This window comes from Petromyzon marinus, chromosome 60 (genome assembly GCF_048934315.1).
Source record: "Petromyzon marinus isolate PM22_M1 ecotype Great Lakes invasive population chromosome 60, UKy_Petmar_22M1.pri1.0, whole genome shotgun sequence".
In the NCBI taxonomy this organism is placed as follows: domain Eukaryota; kingdom Metazoa; phylum Chordata; class Hyperoartia; order Petromyzontiformes; family Petromyzontidae; genus Petromyzon; species Petromyzon marinus.
In genome coordinates, this window is record NC_133726.1 from 8,237,747 (window position 1) to 8,260,342 (window position 22,596).

General features: G+C 44.7%; 1 protein-coding gene across 1 annotated transcript; it reads right to left on the minus strand.

Annotated features, from left to right (window-relative positions):
• Positions 1–3,732: 3,732 nt before the first annotated feature.
• Positions 3,733–22,165, minus strand: LOC116955554 (intelectin-1-like). The gene is made up of 7 exons (XM_032976696.2): positions 21,943–22,165; positions 21,440–21,568; positions 19,802–20,055; positions 13,331–13,489; positions 12,622–12,745; positions 10,981–11,087; positions 3,733–4,497 (listed from the first exon to the last, which is right to left on the minus strand). The coding sequence occupies exons 1-7, from the start codon at positions 21,992–21,994 to the stop codon at positions 4,345–4,347; spliced, it is 978 nt and encodes a 325-aa protein (XP_032832587.1). The 5' UTR covers positions 21,995–22,165; the 3' UTR covers positions 3,733–4,344.
• Between the last annotated feature and the right edge of the window lie 431 nt (positions 22,166–22,596).

Genomic DNA, 22,596 nt, shown 5'->3' on the forward strand with positions numbered 1-22,596 from the left:
ATTTTTCTTGGGAATGCTTAATTTTTTATCTGTTTTTAATGCACAATGGCTTTTTGAGGTTTTGAGATTTTCTTGAGTTTACTTTTATTGTAAAATCACGATGGAATGCTCTGCACAAAGAGCGGTACTTGTTCGAAAATTATCCATAAAAGGTATGGAGACACATTGAGGCCTGGGTAAATACTCGGAAGACGAGTTGGCTTTATTGTTTAAACGGACTACAAGTCCACAGAAGGCACTCGCAGCAAGACAGCCGGGCACGCAAAACTGTGATATTTAATGTAAAAATTGATTATCATGAAGAAATTAAATAGCCTAAAGTTGAAAATAATACCGCACAATAACAGAAACATGTATATCTATTTATTGACACCAACTTCATGGCTGAGTGTGTGTGAGTTGGTGTGTCCGTGCGATTTCCCAGTCCGCAAATTTCGGCTACTGAAAACGCCGAGGCCTGCATAGCTCTGAGGCGACGCCTGAGGGCTCCACTTCCATCCCACCCGTGCACCAGCACCATGATACGAATTGACACCAACGATGCATAGTGTTCACTAATTAAGGGTGAGCCTTGCGCTCACAACGCACACATCCATGTTGTGACTTTGAATGTCAATCACTTGTGATTCGTGCAAATTGTACGCACGTGATATTTAAACAAAACATTAAAAAAATTACTTTCCCAGGTAAGGCCCCACTGAGATTATACAGATTTTTTTCAGAAGCGACCTGCCCACAAATGATAGCTCATAGAAATGGCTTATCGTGTGGAAAATTTATAACAACCAAATGTTTCTAAATGTAGTGGGAAAACCCAGAGCACCTGGCGAAAAAGCCACACCACCATGGGGAGAACATGCAAGCTCCAAATATACAGTAGGCATCAGGGTCGGGACCGAACTTACGCCATCCTGTAAACCAGGCGAGGTAGTAAACATCTCGCCACTGTGGCTAATTTGACAAACAGTGTGGAGACGACTTCAACGCATTTGTCCTGGGAAGATTTTCTTTAGTAAGGAGCCCGTTGCTCAAACTCGGACAGTCAGAGACCCCCACTGCAACAGCTCCGAGTCTCCGACACATCTCCCTTTTATACGGTCCAAGGCCACGCCCCCTTTCCCGCACCTTCTCGCTGCTATTAGACCGCTCGCTCTACCAGCAGACTCCACTGTCCTCTTCCATCCCCTAGCCACGCTCCTATTCTCGATCATTCCCGTAGCCAACAGTCCAATCGTACTGCAGGCTGACTCCCCTGTCATTACCTCTCGTGGCCACTAGTCTATTCGCTCTGCAGGCTGACTCCCCTGTCATTACCTCCCTTGGCCACTAGTCCATTCACACCGTAGGTTGACTCTCCTGTCATTACAAAAGTACAAACAAGGTTGAACAAAGAAGAAATGCAAACGAAACAAAAAGTAATCAATTATTGAATCGAATTTTGACCCCGAGTCATGAAAATTCATAAAATCGCTGAGAGAAGGACGATGGCGAGGTGTTGAGTGCAGGAGCCGTGTGATAGACCCCCCCCCCCAAAAAAAAAAAATTACCCACCACGACCCCTCTCCTCCATCTCCCCTCACGATGGTGGGGAGGAGGCCGCGATGGCGTGGAGGAGGCCGTGATGGCGTGGAGGAGGCCGCGATGGCGTGGAGGAGGCCGTGATGGCGTGGAGGAGGCCGCGATAGCGTGGAGGATGCCGCGATGGCGTGGAGGAGGCCACAATGGCGGGAAGGAGGCCACGATGGCGGGGAGGAGGCCACGATGGCGTGGAAGAGGCCACGATGGCGTGGAGGAGGCCACGATGGCGGGGAGGAGGCCACGATGGCAGGGAGGAGGCCGCGATGGCGTGGAGGAGGACACAATGGCGGGAAGGAGGCCACGATGGCGTGGAGGAGGCCACGATGGCAGGGAGGAGGCCACGATGGCGTGGAGGAGGCCACGATGGCGGGGAGGAGGCCACGATGGCAGGGAGGAGGCTGCGATGGCGTGGAGGAGGCCACGATGGCGGGAAGGAGGCCGCGATGGCAGGAAGGAGGCCACGATAGCGTGGAGGATGCCGTGATACACTCACTCATCTTACACTGACTCACTCACACATCATACACTGACTCACTCATAATACGCTGACTCACTCACACATTATACACTCACTCACACTACCACTGACTCACACATCATACACTGACTCACTTATCATACGTTGACTCACACATCATACACTCACTACCATTGACTCACTCACACATCATACACGGGGAGTGTCATGCTGACAGATATGCCTGCAAGTTTGTTCGTACATGTTATGTATATCGGTTATTGTTAAATTTGAATCAAAGTTCCTATGATTACTGTTGTTACATTGTATTTTATAGCTTTATTTTGGTGATTTCTAAAACATATGGTTAAGCCATGTTTCTTGCGGAAGTGCGAAGTTGGCCTGATAACTTGAATCTAAATTTTGACTTATGGTTGTTATTGTTTGACTTGCATCACACTGGGATTTTTGCACACAGTTTTGAAATACGGTGTTTTTTTTCTGGAAGATTTGCTGGTTTATCCAGGATGTCTATGTTGTGCGTCGTCGCTTTAAGATGTTCTCTTTTCATATTTTGTTTGTTGCGGTTGCACCCGACTCAAGAGCCGCATGGCTCACAGGGCTATACCTAATGAATGAAACTTGAAACTTGACTCATGATATGCCACCTGGCTTTTGCGAGGTTTCAAAAGACCAAGTGGATCCGACCGCAACGCCTCACTCACTTGATACGGTTTCATTTCCCTAGGGGCGCCCTTACATGGTGACGATGTCAATCAAGCCCAAGTGCCATCACTAGTGTGTGCCATGATATCATTTTTTTATCAAACAATACGAGAACAAATGTTACGTGACAGTTATCGCGATATCAATTTGCAGTCATTTTGTCATTGTATTCAGATGTTTAGTTTATTGTTTTTGCTCTTCGCTGCTCCAATCATTACAACCTTATAATCTATATTGCTTATAACGCACAGCACACTACGAATAATTATGTATGTTGAACTTTTGATTTAAAGCTTTCGTGACTGCAGTAATTCATATTCTTAGTTTTTTCGGTAAAGTCACGTTGAAGGGAAACAACAAAATAATAAAATATATATAAAACAATAAAAAAATTCTCACGACGTTTCGACCATAACTCAAACGGTCGTCTTCAGGTGTGTTGGTTTGCATAAATGTATTTTTAAACGGCGCCTTTATTTATTTATTTAAAAAACGTTAGCACCATGCGCAACAATTTGGCAGTTTATTTAGGACTAGTCCATCTATATTCTGAAAAGAGGAGGGGGGAGACGAAATGTTTTATAATGTATGCTGTCTGAAAGCCACTGTAAGCGTGAACAATCAATTAAGACCTGAAATGGTTTATCAAATCTAATCTGAAGCCGCTGAAAGTATTGTTCTTAAAATGAACCTTATGGCGGTACCCCGGGGTACCATAGCACCCCGGCTCTCGCATAATTTCCGTGAAGCAATCACTTTTAGCCTGTTGATGGTCGGCGATGCGGCAATCGACTCATCTCGACGAGCTGACACGATGCACTATTCAAAGTAAAAAATTTCGATAACGGATTTTTTATGCTGATGTTTAGCGTTTCGACATTGCGGAGAAGCATTGATTTCGGATTGATTGGTACCCCAGTCGCGGAGTGAATTGCACCCCTGGAAAAAAATAGTGTCCCAGAAATAAAATAATAAATTGCCTCGGCCATTTATTATTTGGTAATTCTTTAAAACACAAAGTGAAAAGTGAACAACAATTGAAAATGCCAGACTCGGCAATAATGACTATGGGTCTGGGTTGGGGTGGATACAAATTGTTAGAAGAGAGGACAATCTACTCATCCTGACCATAACTGGATGACCAATCCGGAGTATAAGGGATGGGGAATACGTTTTTTATGGATGATCGAATAGGACTTTAAATCATCTCTGGCAGACCAAACATTAACACAAACCTAAGCATTATCCAATAATGACTGAAAAATGAATGTGCGTGTCGATAGAGCAAAATGAGGCCCTTACATTGAGGGAAGTAACTGAGCACTCTAAATATACGAAACATATCTGTAAAAAGAAAATATTTCATTCGAATGCGCCGATTAGTGCAGCAAAGATGCTGTCAGTAATGGATACATATTGTTTGGGTCTTCCGATTGTGGGCCGTATGAAATTGAGTCGTAAGCAGCATTCGGCCCGCCAGTCAGGAAGGTCCCCTGCTCCTACCCTAGGACTAACCTTATGTCTGTAAAAATGTTTTAATAAATTCACTTTAGTTGCTGACGGGGCGCTTTTCAGGTGGCAGCTTAACGGTAGTAGATGAGGATGGCGGATTCCAGCAGCTTCTTTGTTGCGCTCCATTCCACACCTGTTCCGTAGCCGCTCCAGTTGAGCGCACTAAAGTCACCGCACTGATTTGGGGATGCCTCAGGCACGTAGCCGCCACCGCCTACACAGAACTGCACACACACATATTGCCATTTACTTGAGTGGGCATGTGCTCGGGCATCACATGGGCTAGAGAGGAGAAAGGCTGATGTGGTTCAGGATGTGGAGCTGACTGGACTTGCCGATGACTGGTACCGGCGGAATCAAGACCGGCCCCTGTGTGTGGAGGAGGCCCATGAGGGACGCTACTAGACAGTTGGAAACAAGTCGCTCTCCAACAACAATGAAAGCGTGATGCGAAAGAAAAACGAGCAAAGCATCGGTGGGGAGCACAGGTGGTAAATATTATCAGTCGTCTATCTCGGTCAATTAGCCCATAATACCAGTGTCTGTTGTTTTCCTCGCACTTTTGTTGTGTGGCCACTTTGGAAGGGTTTAACCAGAGATTAATCGATTGAATTTTTGGTCCGCGTTTTGGGCAACTGAGAAAATTGGAGACGTCTTCTGGCGTTGCTTGGCACAAAGGGCAGCAGTTTGGGGCGTTTGGGTCGATTCGATTTTGGTAATTGGCTAGCATGGAGTAGTAACCTGAACAGAGTTGAGCCATCTTCTTTGGTTCTTTCGGTAAAGTCACGTAGAATGAGAATAAAATATTAAATTGATAAAATAAAATAACACAATAATATTCTCACAACGTTTCGGCCACAACACAAGCGGCCTTCATCAGGTGAAGGGAGCGAGACTGTCTGGTAGGACAGCGCTGGAGTGAGAGAGCCACGTTCAGATCACGGCTTTTTAAGCTGTGTGAGAGGAACAAAGAGCCTTGACGAAGGAATTAGCATAAAATTTAGCATTGAAATGGCTGAATGATTAGCTTGTGACTGGTCACAGAAATAGCTATGTTAAAAGTTAAAGCATACACATCCGCAGAGGCACCCATTGTTAAAAGGAATTAGCATAGAATTTAGCATTGAAATAGCTAAATTAAGGCATACACATCCGCAGAGGCACCCCTTGATAATGGGATTAGCATAGAATTTAGCATTGAAATGGCTGAGTGATTCGCTTGTAACTGCTACAGAAATAGTTACGTTGAAGTCAGAGCATACACATTCACCGAGGCACTTAGTACAAATCAAACAGGAGAATTTAGCATTGAAATAACTAGGCGAATTTAGCATTGAAATAACTGGGTGATTTGCTAGTGACTGGTCACAGAAATGACTACACATCTGAGCTATTCACAGTACTATATAGTGAACCAATAAAAACTAAAATATAAATTACCTTCATGTTATCAATAAACTCTATATTCTCCAATCAGCTAAGCTACCAACCATAAGTCGTTATATATCACAATGCTATATGGCGAAAAAATGGGTGGATTCTTACCCTCAAATTTCCGTACCACGGATAGCTACGGGCCCCGTTCAGACGGACGAGTTCGTCCATGGTCGGAACAGAGGAGGGGGAGAGAGACAGCTGCGAAGCCCTAGTATACTCCATGTTGTAAACCATACCATTAACCGTGGTGTGAGAGGTATTAAGAGGCAATGCTGGCGAAAGAGCTGCGGTCTGAAGGTCATCGTAAAATTACAATTAATTAAGAACAGAAATGATTTAACACATCTTTCCAGTGGTTACTAAGCCTGAATCCATCTTCTCGGTTGAAATTGTCTCTGTGCTTGTATATGTGAATGGCCTCATGAACGAATCTCTCATGGTAGCCAGTTGGTTTGCAAAGAACCTCCGTCTTGGAGAAGTCAATGTCATGTGAGCCCACTGAATTGTAACAGTGATCTGCCACGGCAGAGGAGTTCGTCTTACCATGTTTCAAGTCTGCTTTATGTTCGCGGATGCGGTCCGAGATATGTCTTTTGGTTTCTCCAATGTAGCTACTACCACAGAGGCACTTTAGTTTGTAAACGCCCGGGTACTGTATGTCTGGAAGAGCATCTTTTACAGATGGAACTAAATCACGGATTTTGTGTACTGTGTTGAATCGGACCTGGATCTTGTGTTTATTCAGGATTTTGGAGATCTTTTTAGTGACCCCTGCAATGTAGGGTAAGGTGATGGTTTTGAGTGGCTCCACAAGAGGATCCTTCTTCATGACTGGAGTGATGGCTTTGCGGATTGTGTAGTCGGAGTAGCCATTAGCCCTGAGAGCCTGGTGTACGTGCTTGAGTTCACTGGTAATGTGTTCCTGGTCGGAAATGCATTGGGCTCTATGGTATAGAGTCTTGATGAGGCAGTTCTTCTGGGATGGATGGTGGTGGGAATCCGGTTTCAAGTAAGCATCTGTATGGGTAGCTTTCCTGTAGACAGAGTGGCTCATTGAACCATCATGTCTCCTTTTAATTAAGACATCCAGAAAGGGTAGTTTGCCATCTTTTTCGACCTCCATGGTAAATCTGATGGCTGGGTGTATGGAATTGATGTGGTCGCGGAATTGGTCTAGAGCAGGCTGGCCATGTGGCCAGATGACAAAGGTGTCATCAACGTACCTCTTCCATAAGGTCGGGCGTAGAGTGGCAGTCTGGATGGCATCAGTTTCAAATTTTTCCATGAATACGTTGGCTACAACCGGAGATAGGGGGGAGCCCATTGGGGTGCCCTCAGTTTGTTTGTAGAAAGTTCCATTCCAGGTGAAGTATGTGTTGGTTAAGCAATGTCTCACCAGGGGGGGTACATCAGTATGCAGTCCTGCTTGTCAGTTTTGATGTGGTGTCCTTGTTCACCAAAGTCCCGGTACCTGACACCATCGCTATCATTGAAGACCTGGTTCATCAAGGACTGCATACTGATGTACCCCCCCTGGTGAGACATTGCTTAACCAACACATACTTCACCTGGAATGGAACTTTCTACAAACAAACTGAGGGCACCCCAATGGGCTCCCCCCTATCTCCGGTTGTAGCCAACGTATTCATGGAAAAATTTGAAACTGACGCCATCCAGACTGCCACTCTACGCCCGACCTTATGGAAGAGGTACGTTGATGACACCTTTGTCATCTGGCCACATGGCCAGCCTGCTCTAGACCAATTCCGCGACCACATCAATTCCATACACCCAGCCATCAGATTTACCATGGAGGTCGAAAAAGATGGCAAACTACCCTTTCTGGATGTCTTAATTAAAAGGAGACATGATGGTTCAATGAGCCACTCTGTCTACAGGAAAGCTACCCATACAGATGCTTACTTGAAACCGGATTCCCACCACCATCCATCCCAGAAGAACTGCCTCATCAAGACTCTATACCATAGAGCCCAATGCATTTCCGACCAGGAACACATTACCAGTGAACTCAAGCACGTACACCAGGCTCTCAGGGCTAATGGCTACTCCGACTACACAATCCGCAAAGCCATCACTCCAGTCATGAAGAAGGATCCTCTTGTGGAGTCACTCAAAACCATCACCTTACCCTACATTGCAGGGGTCACTAAAAAGATCTCCAAAATCCTGAATAAACACAAGATCCAGGTCCGATTCAACACAGTACACAAAATCCGTGATTTAGTTCCATCTGTAAAAGATGCTCTTCCAGACATACAGTACCCGGGCGTTTACAAACTAAAGTGCCTCTGTGGTAGTAGCTACATTGGAGAAACCAAAAGACATATCTCGGACCGCATCCGCGAACATAAAGCAGACTTGAAACACGGTAAGACGAACTCCTCTGCCGTGGCAGATCACTGTTACAATTCAGTGGGCTCACATGACATTGACTTCTCCAAGACGGAGGTTCTTTGCAAACCAACTGGCTACCATGAGAGATTCGTTCATGAGGCCATTCACATATACAAGCACAGAGACAATTTCAACCGAGAAGATGGATTCAGGCTTAGTAACCACTGGAAAGATGTGTTAAATCATTTCTGTTCTTAATTAATTGTAATTTTACGATGACCTTCAGACCGCAGCTCTTTCGCCAGCATTGCCTCTTAATACCTCTCACACCACGGTTAATGGTATGGTTTACAACATAGAGTATACTAGGGCTTCGCAGCTGTCTCTCTCCCCCTCCTCTGTTCCGACCATGGACGAACTCGTCCGTCTGAACGGGGCCCGTAGCTATCCGTGGTACGGAAATTTGAGGGTAAGAATCCACCCATTTTTTCGCCATATAGCATTGTGATATATAACGACTTATGGTTGGTAGCTTAGCTGATTGGAGAATATAGAGTTTATTGATAACATGAAGGTAATTTATATTTTAGTTTTTATTGGTTCACTATATAGTACTGTGAATAGCTCAGATGTGTAGTCATTTCTGTGACCAGTCACTAGCAAATCACCCAGTTATTTCAATGCTAAATTCGCCTAGTTATTTCAATGCTAAATTCTCCTGTTTGATTTGTACTAAGTGCCTCGGTGAATGTGTATGCTCTGACTTCAACGTAACTATTTCTGTAGCAGTTACAAGCGAATCACTCAGCCATTTCAATGCTAAATTCTATGCTAATCCCATTATCAAGGGGTGCCTCTGCGGATGTGTATGCCTTAATTTAGCTATTTCAATGCTAAATTCTATGCTAATTCCTTTTAACAATGGGTGCCTCTGCGGATGTGTATGCTTTAACTTTTAACATAGCTATTTCTGTGACCAGTCACAAGCTAATCATTCAGCCATTTCAATGCTAAATTTTATGCTAATTCCTTCGTCAAGGCTCTTTGTTCCTCTCACACAGCTTAAAAAGCCGTGATCTGAACGTGGCTCTCTCACTCCAGCGCTGTCCTACCAGACAGTCTCGCTCCCTTCACCTGATGAAGGCCGCTTGTGTTGTGGCCGAAACGTCGTGAGAATATTATTGTGTTATTTTATTTTATCAATTTAATATTTTATTCTCATTCTACGTGACTTTACCGAAAGAACCAAAGAAGATGAATCATTGCAGTCACGAAAGCTTTAAATCGAGAGTTGAGCCAGTTTTGTGCGAGTTGCCCGGGCCAGGGACATTGGGCTTGTAGGCATTAAGGCTGTGCATGGTGGCAGTGGTGTGCAAGTGGTTCAAAATTGTTTTGGTTGTGCTATTTGGTGGACGAGCGTTTAAAGAAGATTGCACGTTGGCAGAGCTTAAAGAAAGCAAGGTGGATTTCATTCTCCTAGCAGATGCAGGGGCTTTAAGTAGCTTTGTGCAAGAATGCGTTGTCGAGTGGCATGAAGCCAGATATTGATCGGTGAGAAGCTTGCAGTGTTCTTGAATCGGAAGAACTTTGGTTTCTTGGTGGAGATGGTCAATGGGCGCCATGAGGTGGCATCCTGTGGCTAGGCGAAGTGCCTGGGGTTTTGGGCGGTTTGGAGCTTTAGGTAACCTGTAGAGGAGAGGTTTGGGCACCAAATGGGACTGGCATAATTGATGATGGGACGTCCAATGGCTTTGTAGATTAGGAGTAAGTCTCCTTTTGTTGACCCCAAGATGTACCCGTTAAAGCTCGTAAGATGTTATTTCATTTGTTAACTTTTGCATGGACGTTTCTGCCGTGTTGAGCGAAACTTAACATGGTGTCAAAAGTTACACCTATAATTTTTGGGGTTTTTGCTAGTGGGAGACGTTGGTTGTTTATTATGACGTTGGGATGTAAGTTGGCTTGATGAGGATCAGGTGTGAAAAGGGAGACTTGATTTGGATGTTGAGAGTTGAAGCGATCTATTGGCTTGGAAGGTGCTGAGCCGTTTTAGATAGGAGTTGATGGAGGTTTCCATGTTGGGTATATTTTTATTAGAAATGTAAACTGTGATGTCGTCGGCATAGCCGACTACTTGTACTCCTTTTGGAGGAGTTGGTAGATCGTGGAGGTAGGCATTGGGTATATTATGGAACCTTGTGGTACTCCTGCATTAATGTTTCGTGAGGAGGATTGAATATCACGAAAGAGAGTGTGTGATTGGCAGCCCCTTAGGTAATTTGTAAGCCAGCAAACCAAGCCTGATGGTAGCATAGAACCCTGATGATGTTGATGAGCATGAGGTGGTTAACGGTGTCAAAAGCCTTTGTAAGGTCAAGGGAAGCGACGATAGTTTGGGATGGGGGCTTTTTCTCATTTAAACCGTTTGCAATTTGGGTGGTTGGGTTGAGAAGAGCTGTTGTTGTTGAGTGTGCAGGGCGAAAGCCATATTAGTGAGATGATGGAGGTAAGTTGGTGGTGATGATTGGAAGGATGATGGCCTCTAAAATCTTGATTGATGGGCAAAGTAGAGAAATCGGGCTGTAGGACGTTGCTTGATTTAGGTCTTTGCCGGGTTTTGGAAGTGGGATGATTGCCGATGATTTCCAGATGGCCAGAATGAGGTGCACTGGAGTGAGGCATGAATGGTGGAGGCGAGAAACTTTATACCAAGGGGGCCGAAGTGTTTCTTTTTGCTGTTTTAACATCTAAACGCGTGCTTTATTTGCCAGAAACGGTAAAACCTATTCTTATTTTTCATACTTTGATGCCGGCAAAAAGGTTCCATGATATAGTGTATACTGTATTTTGAATGCACTGGTCTGTGCTGCCATCAGTGTAGCAGCGTGCTCGATAGCAAGTATTGAAGTACTCACATGTTCAGTGTTACAGTTGGAGACGACCTTCAACCCCGAGCAGATGGCAAATGGGGCTCTCTCGTTGTTAAACACTCTGAATTGCACAAACCCTGTTGCTGTTCCACCTGTGGAAAATTGTCTCATTTATTGAATAAATTTATAACGATCAACTTCAGTTGTCATTAACATTGAAGCAACTGGCATTTCTGGAAGGCTCAAATGGGTCACACGGTGAGCTGGGTACGACATTATTGTCAGCGCCGCTCACTTTTACACAGCTTTAGGATAGTGATTTATTTTTTAAACCTCGCTTTGTTCAAGAGTGGGGTGACTGCAACCATCGTAAAGATAAATGTTGGGCACCGTGCCCGTCTCAAGAGACTTGTTGAAGAGGCCAACAACGAAGGGCCCTCAATGCAGAAAAGGTCATCCTACAATCGTCCACAAGGGGTGGGGTGGGATGGGATCAAATTGAGCAACAGGTAGATCGGGGAATCACAGCGATCAGAGAGGTCAGTTGCGAAGTTGCGATTCACGGGGAACTTCACCAACAAAGTGCCCTCGCTTTGTCCGTCACATTAGGAATTGCGGGTGCCGTAAAATAACCTTTATTTTTAATTTTATTGGAAACTACAGCCTATTTCCTAATTCGGCACCTAACTAGTGTAGTCAAATATGATTACACTCAGGATATTTTTAGTTTACAATTAAACTCTTTAATAATAATAAAAAAACGCGAACAGCCACCCTCGTTTTGACCCAAAATCAAACCTGACAACCCCTTATCAGTGCCATACCTCATTACAGACCAATTCAGACCTTATTGGTCACCCCGTGCCCTTATAAATCTTAACGTTCATCTTACAAAGTACCATCACAAGGGAGAAACACAAACAAATAGACGAAAAAAATGTGCCCGTATTGAAACGGCTGTACGCCATATGGGCCGAAGAACTCAATTCCCTGTCCAAGAATACCGGGTAAACTCGTATGGGTTGACGGGAAGATGAATGCCTCCACCCCTTTTAACCCACATGTAGCTTGCCTAACACGTAGGCTTTCGCGACATGATTCATAATTATCCATAATGCTCTCTCTATCCATAAATGAGAGGATAGCTACATGGGTAGTGCTGCTTAGAGGCGAATTATCAAGTAATACACTGTTTAACTGCATGCCTATACAGGCTACCATAAGTCAAGTGTGATTATCTGTGAGCAGACAAGTACTGCAATTTCCGTGTACACAAAGAAACGGCAAAATGTACATGCATAATGTGCATGTATAATGTGTGTTGATTACCATATGAATAACCCGACCGCTACTGGATATCCATTGTAATTTATATGCATTCATTAACCACCCTCCTGCGCACCCCTCTGCCCTTTGCACCTGATTGGCTTACAACTGACGACATCACATCGACCCCTCTTATGTAAGAACCAAACCGGAGGATTTCTCCACGAATCTGGCTGTCGCCTGATGATGATAGTTGTAATTACTGGAAAAACATCGTACTCGAATTGTAAATGTTGTGGATTTATTCTCCAACACACCGGTGTGCTGTACTAGTAACGAATTTGCATGTTCTGTTTAACTCTGACAATCTGTTGATCATACCACATCGCAGATAAAGTACGTAGTATAAGCAATACTTACCCACACAGTTAGGACAGATTAAAGAATTGATGACTGTGTCACTTCCAAGGTCATAAACAATGGGGTAGGCAGGCCCGTTATTGGTGGGACAGCTTCCGGAATTGTACGTTAACGGGAAGAAATTCTGCAAACAAAAGGAGAACCATCAATCAATATTTACCTGAAAACAACAGAACAATGTTACGCCACTTAAAATGTGTTTATTCATGTGTACGCTCCCATTAAGATCACCCATATCATGTATGCGTTTTCCTTTTCGTCAAATCACTGCTAGATTAAGGTCTACCTACACCTTTGTGGGTCATCGGGGTACTTGGCCATACATCAGCACATTGGACAAGTGCAGATTGGTGGAGGTAGGGAGCATACGTGTGGAGGCATAGACATACATAGGGACATATATCGCTCCACTGTCCATTGCTATCCACTGTAAAGGCCTGACGGCGCGATAACAACCTGTACCTCCTGGTCAATGGGCATTAATTTCCACCAGAGTTATCTGGGGCTGAGCTCCAGAAATATATCCATTAAATTAAACCTTGCTGGTCAATTATTAAATCACTATGCAAGATCTATCCTGATTAGCTTCTGAGATCTGAAAAGTTTGGTGCCTTCAAGGTGGTTTGGCCAAAAGGCATATAACACCCCAGTACAATTTTGATATCAAGTTATCAATCTCATGAATCACAAGTCAGACAAAGGACTCTACCTTGAAAAAGGAGTAAAAGTTTCCTCCAAAGGCACCCAGAAACTTCGACTCCGTGTGGTAGCGGAAGAGCGATGATGTCTTCCACGCAGGCAGAGGAGTCCCGTTAGGAACATGCCACACTGCTATGTCATTTGCCTCCAGATCGTAATATCCCGGGTTCTGAATAAATTAAACACACAGGCGTACAGCTATGATGAGCCACTTAACTGAGTGCAACGAGGGGGCAGACACGATAATTGACTCATTAACATGTTTTGCTTCATATTCTTAGTTCTTTCGGCAAAGTCACGTTGAAGGGAAACAATAAAATAATAAAATATATATAAAACAATAAAAATTCTCACGACGTTTCGACCATAACACAAACGACCGTTTGTGTTATGGTCGAAACGTTTCGACCATAACACAAACGACCGTTTGTGTTATGGTCGAAACGTCGAAACGTCGTGAGAATTTTTATTGTTTTATATATATTTTATTATTTTATTGTTTCCCTTCAACGTGACTTTACCGAAAGAACTAAGAATATGAATTACTGCAGTCACGAAAGCTTTAAATCAAAATATGTTTTGCTTCTTTCAGTTCCTTCACATGGAATAACATAAAAACAATTATACTTGTTTCCTATCTATATTGGCAGACTCTTTCCATAATTGTTCGTATGTTTTTCTCCTAAGTATCATTTGGGTTTGGGAGATCCAGAGCAGGACATGTTTGACATTTGCGAACTATATATATACACACTAGGGTGAGTACCCGGCGTTGCCCGGGCGAAAAAGGCAGACACACACATAGACTTACACACAGACATCGACCCACACACATAGAAACACAATGACTTACACGCACACACACACATATGATGAAACCCAGGATGGATCTTTAGCAGGCCAGCTTAAATGTTTCTAACCGATGAAGATGTTCCATTTGTGGGGTGCACGTTTCGCAAGCATAGAGAAGGGAGGGAATGACTGTGGCCGAGAAGACCTGAAGCTTCGTGCGAAGCGACAGACCAGGTAGCTTCCACACAACGTAACGCAGCCGATGAAAATATATTGGCGCTCGACTGATTCGGAGTGAGACCTCTGCTGTTAAACTGGAGCCAGTCATAAGCACACTGCCCAGGTATGGGAATCTCTGCAATCTCTCCACAACGGCCCCATCCCCGATTGGGAGTTGTGTGGGTGGAGTGTCCGATGGTACAAAATACCCAGGCAGGTGCTTTGTTTTGGTGGGGCTGATGGTAAGGCCCCACCTCTCAGTGGCAAGCTCCAGGATCAGCAGCAGCATCTCCAACTCCTCCGCTGAGTGAGCAGCAATCACCAGAGCATCGGCATACATAACATGTTCTTTGGTTCTTTCGGTAAAGTCAAGTAGAATGAGAATAAAATAATAAATTGATAAAATAAAATAACACAATAATATTCTCACGACGTTTCGGCCACAACACAAGCGGCCTTCATCAGGTGAAGGGACGAGACTGTCTGGAGGACAGCGCTGGAGTGAAAAAGCCACGCTCAGATCGCGACCTTTAAGCTGTGTGAGAAGAAACAAAGCGCCTTGACAGAAAACCAATTTCTTTGTTTCTTCTCACACAGCTTAAAGGTCGCGATCTGAGCGTGGCTTTTTCACTCCAGCGCTGTCCTCCAGACAGTCTCGTCCCTTCACCTGATGACGGCCGCTTGTGTTGTGGCCGAAACGTCGTGAGAATATTATTGTGTTATTTTATTTTATCAATTTATTATTTTATTCTCATTCTACGTGACTTTACCGAAAGAACCAAAGAAGATGAATCCTTGCAGTCACGAAAGCTTTAAATCGAAATAGAAATGCAATGAAGAAATAACCAGAAATAAGTGTAAATTAAAGAGCAGCAGTATGCACAGGAAAGTTGAGAAGGAGGCTACAGTCTAGATTATAGACTGCCAGTATGCCGACTCAATGACATAAGCATTGCTACAGTCGACATAAAAAGCTGGCAATACGGGCAGCAGCTGAAAAAGTAGAATACAGTCGACATAAAAGGAGTAAGTGAAGTAAAGAAGCAGGCAACAGATTATAGACTGGCATACACTCATAATGGTCAAAAGGAAAATTAGTAGTGTAGATAATAGTGGCAGTGCACTGACGTTAATGAATCAGCAGGCAGCAGAGCACATGGCAGACTGGCAATACACCGTCGCAGCGTGATAAAAGCACAGCTAAAAAAGGGAATATTTATCAAGCTAATAATGAAAATTTCGTTTTGTGCACACAAACATCATTGTAATATCTGGCAACGTATTAGTTTAATAATAGTAAACAATAATGCTACAATAATGCTATCTAAGCGCTGAAATAATATTAATATCTACGGACTTTATAGCACTAACTGCACGCATCGTGTTGGGGGGGGGGGGGCAAAGAGGACATCACACTGTGAAGAAATAGCCGCAGCGTTATGTGTATATTGATTGCATGTTAAACGCATTAAAGAAAATGTCCCCCGTGAGGTCGACGGAACGCGCATCACTTGGTCCCCCCCCCCCCACGCAATTGGCGTGACTTGGAACGGTCGATGTCGCACAATAACTAAATAAATAATGCTTAATCCCACTAAATCGCCAATTGAACTCATTTAAAGGGGATGGACGTGAAAAAGGAATAGCCCATTCCCCGCGCAGGGCTTAGGGCGTGCCGGCTGGCAATTTTTTTTCTACATAAACCCGACCGTTCGAGAGCCAAATCCCTCGCAAGCGCACATGCATGGAGAATTTTATATATAAGAAGATACTCTATATGTATGTTGAATTTCTTTCTCACCGTACATAGCTAACTGAGCTAATCGGAGGTCTTCTTCTTCGGAGATGGGGGAGAAGGGATAGGTCGGAGGGTAACATGATGGTCAAAGTGAAGAGACAGTGATTAGGAGAGCAGAGATCAGTGGTGATGATGGAAGCAGTGCAATAGAATGACTCCAAAGTCTTGTCAGAAATATGTGCAGAGTAATAGTGTAGAGTAATAGTGTAGAGTAATAGTGCAGAGTAATAGTGTAGAGTAATAGTGTAGAGTAATAGTGTAGAGTAATAGTGCAGAGTAACAGTGCAGAGTAATAGTGTAGAGTAATAGTGTAGAGTAATAGTGCAGAGTAATAGTGTAGAGTAATAGTGTAGAGTAATAGTGTAGAGTAATAGTGTAGAGTAATAGTGTAGAGTAATAGTGTAGAGTAATAGTGCAGAGTAACAGTGCAGAGTAATAGTGTAGAGTAATAGTGTAGAGTAATAGTGTAGAGTAATAGTGTAGAGTAATAGTGTAGAGTAATAGTGTAGAGTAATAGTGTAGAGTAATAGTGTAGAGTAATAGTGCAGAGTAATAGTGTAGAGTAATAGTGTAGAGTAATAGTGTAGAGTAATAGTGCAGAGTAATAGTGTAGAGTAATAGTGTAGAGTAATAGTGTAGAGTAATAGTGTAGAGTAATAGTGCAGAGTAATAGTGCAGAGTAATAGTGCAGAGTAATAGTGCAGAGTAATAGTGCAGAGTAACAGTGTAGAGTAATAGTGTAGAGTAATAGTGTAGAGTAATAGTGTAGAGTAATAGTGTAGAGTAATAGTGTAGAGTAATAGTGTAGAGTAATAGTGTAGAGTAATAGTGTAGAGTAATAGTGTAGAGTAATAGTGTAGAGTAATAGTGTAGAGTAATAGTGTAGAGTAATAGTGCAGAGTAACAGTGCAGAGTAATAGTGCAGAGTAATAGTGTAGAGTAATAGTGCAGAGTAATAGTGTAGAGTAATAGTGCAGAGTAATAGTGCAGAGTAATAGTGCAGAGTAACAGTGCAGAGTAATAGTGTAGAGTAATAGTGCAGAGTAATAGTGTAGAGTAATAGTGTAGAGTAATAGTGCAGAGTAATAGTGTAGAGTAATAGTGCAGAGTAATAGTGCAGAGTAATAGTGCAGAGTAATAATGCAGAGTAATAGTGTAGAGTAATAGTGCAGAGTAATAATGCAGAGTAATAGTGTAGAGTAATAGTGTAGAGTAATAGTGCTGACTACAGTGTACGACAGTACATATGTTAACAGACGACAGTATGCACGGGGGGAAGACTACTAGGGCAGAGTTCATGGAGGGGTCCATCTGGAAGCCCTTGGAACCTGCCAGTAGGTTCCAGATGGGGGGCGTTGCCAGGGCGGAGCAAACCCACTCCGGGAGGATAAAAGAGGGGGCCCTCAGCGAGAGCTCGGGGCTGTTGCTGGAAGCGGATTCCCTCACCACCGTCGTTGCCACCGTCTTCACCATCGATGGGCACTGCTAGCTAGACAGCCTACCAACTGTTCTAGCTAGAGAGTGCATCCGATGATAGACGGTTCTGTGTGATATATAGTGTACACCCACGTAGGCTGTGTGTTGTCCCCGTTGTGGGTGGAATAAAGAAGGTGCCTCCAATAACTACTGTCTCCGAACTGCGTCACTACATATGGATGGGGTGGGGGGGTGGAAGAAGGCATAGATTAAAGGAGCCTCTTAGAGGGAGGAAAACTGTGGAGATTTAGGGCAAATTGAGGTGGCGGTTGAAGTTATCTGGGAGAATGAGGGGGTGGGGGAAGAGGGGAAATAGAGGCAAAAAGGCAGTCGATATGGTCAAAGAAGGATGCAGGGGGACCTGGTGGGCAATACATTTTAAGGAATGAGATGGAATGAGGACAGGAAAAAGAAGAGGGTTGCAACTCGAAAGAGCAAATGAAAGAGAGGTGGGGAATGAGACCAGATAGAGGAGATGAGAAGAGACAACACCACCACCTTTCTTCCCAGCAGTCCGGGGAGAGTGAATAAATAAATTGCATGAAGAGGAGAGAGCAGCAAGGGTTGCAGTGTTGATAGAAGCAATTCAAGTTTTAGTGAAATCAGGGCGTCAAGGTGTGTGGAGAAGGCATCCAGAGTGGCAGCAGTTTTATTACAAACAGAGCGTGAATTCTAGAGACCACGTGTGAAGTGGGGGAGGGGGGCGGGGAGGCGGGGGAGAGGGGAGCAGGGAGGGGGAGAGAAGAGGTTGGTGGGTGGGGGGGGGTATGGGAAAAAATTGATATTGTATGGAGTGGATTGATGGCGATGGGAGGCAGAGAAATACAAGGGATGACACGATGGATGGGAGTGAGTGAAGATAAGAATGGGAACGGGGGCGGGAGTGAGAGAGGTAGGGTCAGGGGGTTACTATGTGTAGTTTGCCATGACGGTACCCAGGTGGGGGGAAGGAGCATTGCGTGTGGCGTCTGCCAGCATGGCAGCCCTGACAACGGTGCCTTCGACGTTGGCCATTTAAGAGACCAAGTTTGCGACGCACAGAGCCAATAACTCATTCTGGGCCCCCGATGAGTGGGTGAGAATGCATTGTAGATTAGAGAATTCACAATCTCTTATGCCTATCTTATAGAAATCTAGAAAATCAAATGGCGTTGCCAAAATCGCAGACAAGAATTTGCCCCACCACTTGAGTGTATTTGTGTCTGCGTGAAAGTCTCTGTATTTATATGCACGTGTCTGTGTCTCCGTGTCTGTGTGTGAGTACCTGGTGCAGTGTGTGAACATAGCCACTTGGGACACAAATGCGGCCGGGAGTGGTGCTCGTCACCCAACCCCCTCGTGTGCCGTGCCGGTATTCATAGGTCCTCACTAACATGTTTCCCCAAAAGTATGTTAAGGCTGGATGGGGGTCTTTTTGTGCATGTATTCGTGTCTGTGTGTGTCTGTAAGTGTTTGTGTTTTTGTGTCTTCGTGTCTGTGTGTCTCAGTAGCTGTCTCCATGTCTGTGCGTATTAATGTCTGTGTTGTCTCTGTGTCTCTGTGCGAGCTGCACTGTAATACTATCACTCTTAACACCCATACAAATGTAGAGTAGAATGGGGACGTTACGTCATGCGTGCCTTACGGGGCGATGACGTCATGGGAAGTAACGTTAAGCGTGCTGGGCGAAAGCGGGGGTCACTGTGGGAGCCCAGGTTAGCGAACGGTGGAAGAGACAACCAGGGGTAGGGCTCAAGGTGTCTGGAGAGAAACCGGCGGTAGCGATAGAAGTGGCTGCTCTTCCCGGTCGGTCGGTGTTGGCTGATCCCCCGGTCCGACTCGAGGGCGAGAGCCCTTGAGCTAGCCGAGCGAAGAACAGACGAGTGAGGGTTCATGTGAAGAACCCAGTGTAGGACCCCTACTTCTGGGGAGTGTATCAGAATCCCTTAATAAACCTCTGGCAAAAGCCCTCATTTGCACCTCAACACAAAGGTAGGCACCTCTGATGCACACCGTTGTTGTTGTTTCTTGGTACAAATTTGTAATTGTGCCTGCTCTGACTTAGAAATCAGTTTTTTTCACGCACTATTCCACTAGGTATGGGTCACATAAAACGATCTGGCTGCATCAGGTAGGCTGTGAGTTGGGGAAATTTTATAACCCCTGCTCTAGTGTGTGGGTCCAAGTGGTGGAGGTGCAATTGCATTGCAGACAAACCTTGTAGTCGTCATCAGTCGCCGACTCGGGCACACCAAATGTGTTGAGGTTGGCCCAGTTTTTATCCCCGTCTACGAATGGAACTGCAGAATTGCTGCCCTGCTGACTGGTCCAGCGGTCTCCCGTGGTACACTTGGCCATGATGTTGTTCTCGTGGATGCTGGCGACCAGGGTCCAGCCTCCTCCGTTGGTGTTCATGTCGCAGAACGCCTGGTAGGACTGCCCGCTCTTCGTCTGCAGCAAGTATAGCCCATCTTTCGTGAGCAAAGGGAACAGATTCAACAAATGGGTTATATTCTTGTTTCTTTCGGTAAAGTTACGAAGAAGGGAAACAATAAAATAATAAACATATAAAACAATAAAATTCTCACAACGTTTCGACCGCAACACAAGCAGTCATGGGTTATGTGTGGATGTGGACCAAATATGGGGTTCTCAGTGTCCTGTCTTTCCATTAACAGAGCACTTGTGATGCCCAAACCAATTATCAAACCAATTATGTAGGTAAATATGTATTTGGTACAGTGTGCAGTGCTATGAGGTTGAGAGGGGGGCCAACTGCAGGTGGCATGGGCCAATTAGTTGCTCAGAATTGGTGGCTGGGTCACTTGGTGAAAGGGGGTACATCACGTGGTAGAAATCGAGGGCATGGTTTTGTGGCATCTCAGCCATGAACAGAGCCTGCCAACATCCCAAATGAGGGATCGAGGAGCCAAGGGAGGGCTGAGGAGCTAGGGGGTAAGCAGCAGGAAGTGGGGGGACGTGCCAGTTGGTGGTTGGACAATGGGCGTGGATGGTGTGGCTTGACCAGGAGTCGGCAACCATCCTAATATATAATAGCCCAGATCTATCATTATTTATTTCATTCTGTGCCTGTGATTAATGCGGCACGGATTGGTTTAAGTGCCTCACGTGACCGCGAGCAACCAGCCAAGCAGAGGTGAGCCCTTCCCAAACATGTACGCCCCCCGATGCTGCCCTGAGGCAGAGCCGTGCTCTGTCCATTACATTATTACTGGAATTGTTTAGGTGCTTAAATGCACTGCTGGATGAAGGCCCAGCGCACACTGTGCCTAGTGGATCGTAAGGATTTACTTGACCCGTCTGTTGAGGGCCGCCGCACGCTGTGGTTGTTCGGGCTCGCCGCCATAGGCGCCCCCCAACAACCTAGTTCAAGGTATAAGAGGAGCAATTATCGTTTTTGTCTTTGACAAAAACAGTTGGAGAGCCGCATCGCACGCAGAGCGACTTGTACACAACCACAGCAGGTATACAGCAAATGACAAATTATAACTATAAATTAGCTATGAATACGAAAAAAATGTTTTTACCAGGTAAGCTTCACTGAGCTATACAAGCAGTCCTCGACTTACGAATGCCCAACTTGCTCACCAGCTTCCATGAAGTAAAAAAAACATTGACTTAACATGCAAACTCGCAATTGCAAACTGAACCACGGGACTATTTTGTTCAGAGAAGCGAGATGCGGGGAGATGGGGGCAGCCAAAGAGTCTCCAGGTTGCCGAGCCCTGGGCTAAAATGTCGCAGTCGGATCCCCGATATCGGTGTGTCAGCTTAGTTAGGGGGTAGATCTCAATTGAAGCAGAAGACAGGGTTGTGTGAAGCATCTAGCCTCACCTCTCTCTGTTTTTGTCTTCTCTTTGATTTCAAGGCATGAGTGTGGCAGCTCCTCGGACCATTTTTTTGGTGGAATCCCACTGCAATCCTCTGCTGAGAAGCACACTGCTGTCCTCACAACACCGGCACCTGGAAGCACACGGCATCAGCATCACCCAGATTAAAACCCCACAAACAAAGCACAGCATGATTCTGTTGGTGATTCCAAGTCGGTGGTAGACCTATCACATTTCATTGGTGGCACACCGTCACCGCATATAACGATTACTGTTTATATCTTATTATTCTTAACGGTTGAACACATTGAACTTCATTCAACTTTGTTGTCCTTCCCCCACACCTCTCATTAGCACGGTTGCCTATGTATGGTGCGAAAGAAGTTCAAGATACATATGCATGTTACTGCATAAGATGGTCAAACTAAATATACAAATATGCAAAATATATACTTGCTCACTGTATCGATGATATAAATTTTGTCAACTTTAAGAAAAATAACTCACACAAAAGTGCCGCAGAAATGCTCAGAAATGGCGAAAATGTGAACAGCCCCATGGATAAGCAGAGAAACCACGCAACTCTCGATAACTCTACAGCGATCAGAAGCCTGCAAATACAATAAATACAAACCGCTGCAGGTAACAAAACCCCCAATTCAACTTTGCGAAGATTTACTGTGAGCACTAGAGTGAGAACAGAATCGGTTATTCGTTTAAGACACCAGCCTTGCAGACTGCAGCAGGTGTTGTCAGCTCTGTGAGCGTTGGGCAGACACTTATAGTTTAATTGCTGCTTACAGCAACCAATCAGGAAAGTGTATTGTGGCAGGAAATATGGGTTATGCAAATATGTTCAGGGACAGCAAAGTTAAATTCCCCCTACTATACAAAGGAATGTCCTCATCTACAAAGAATGAATAAATGAACAAAAAACACAAAGCTGGCATTTATATCATGCAAATCACTATTCACAATTGCGTGCCCCTCCCCGCCTAGCTATAGGAATATAAATGTGGTTAACTTAGGACCTCGCACAAATGCTCAGAAACGGAGACAATTGTAACAGTCCCACAGTTAAGCAGCGAAACCCCGCAACTCTTTATAACTCTACAGCGACAAGAGGAGCCCGTGAATGCAAACCGCTGTTCGGAACAAATC

Excerpts from the sequence above, each read along its gene's own strand:
- LOC116955554 (XM_032976696.2), bottom strand. The coding sequence starts at position 21,994 with ATGGGGCTGTTCACATTTTCGCCATTTCTGAGCATTTCTGCGGCACTT. Across the intron at positions 11,088-12,621 it reads AATCTGTCCTAACTGTGTGG|GTGGAACAGCAACAGGGTTT; the intron begins GTAAGTATTGCT and ends AATTTTCCACAG. Across the intron at positions 4,498-10,980 it reads CCAACTGTAACACTGAACAT|TTCTGTGTAGGCGGTGGCGG; the intron begins GTGAGTACTTCA and ends GTGTGTGTGCAG.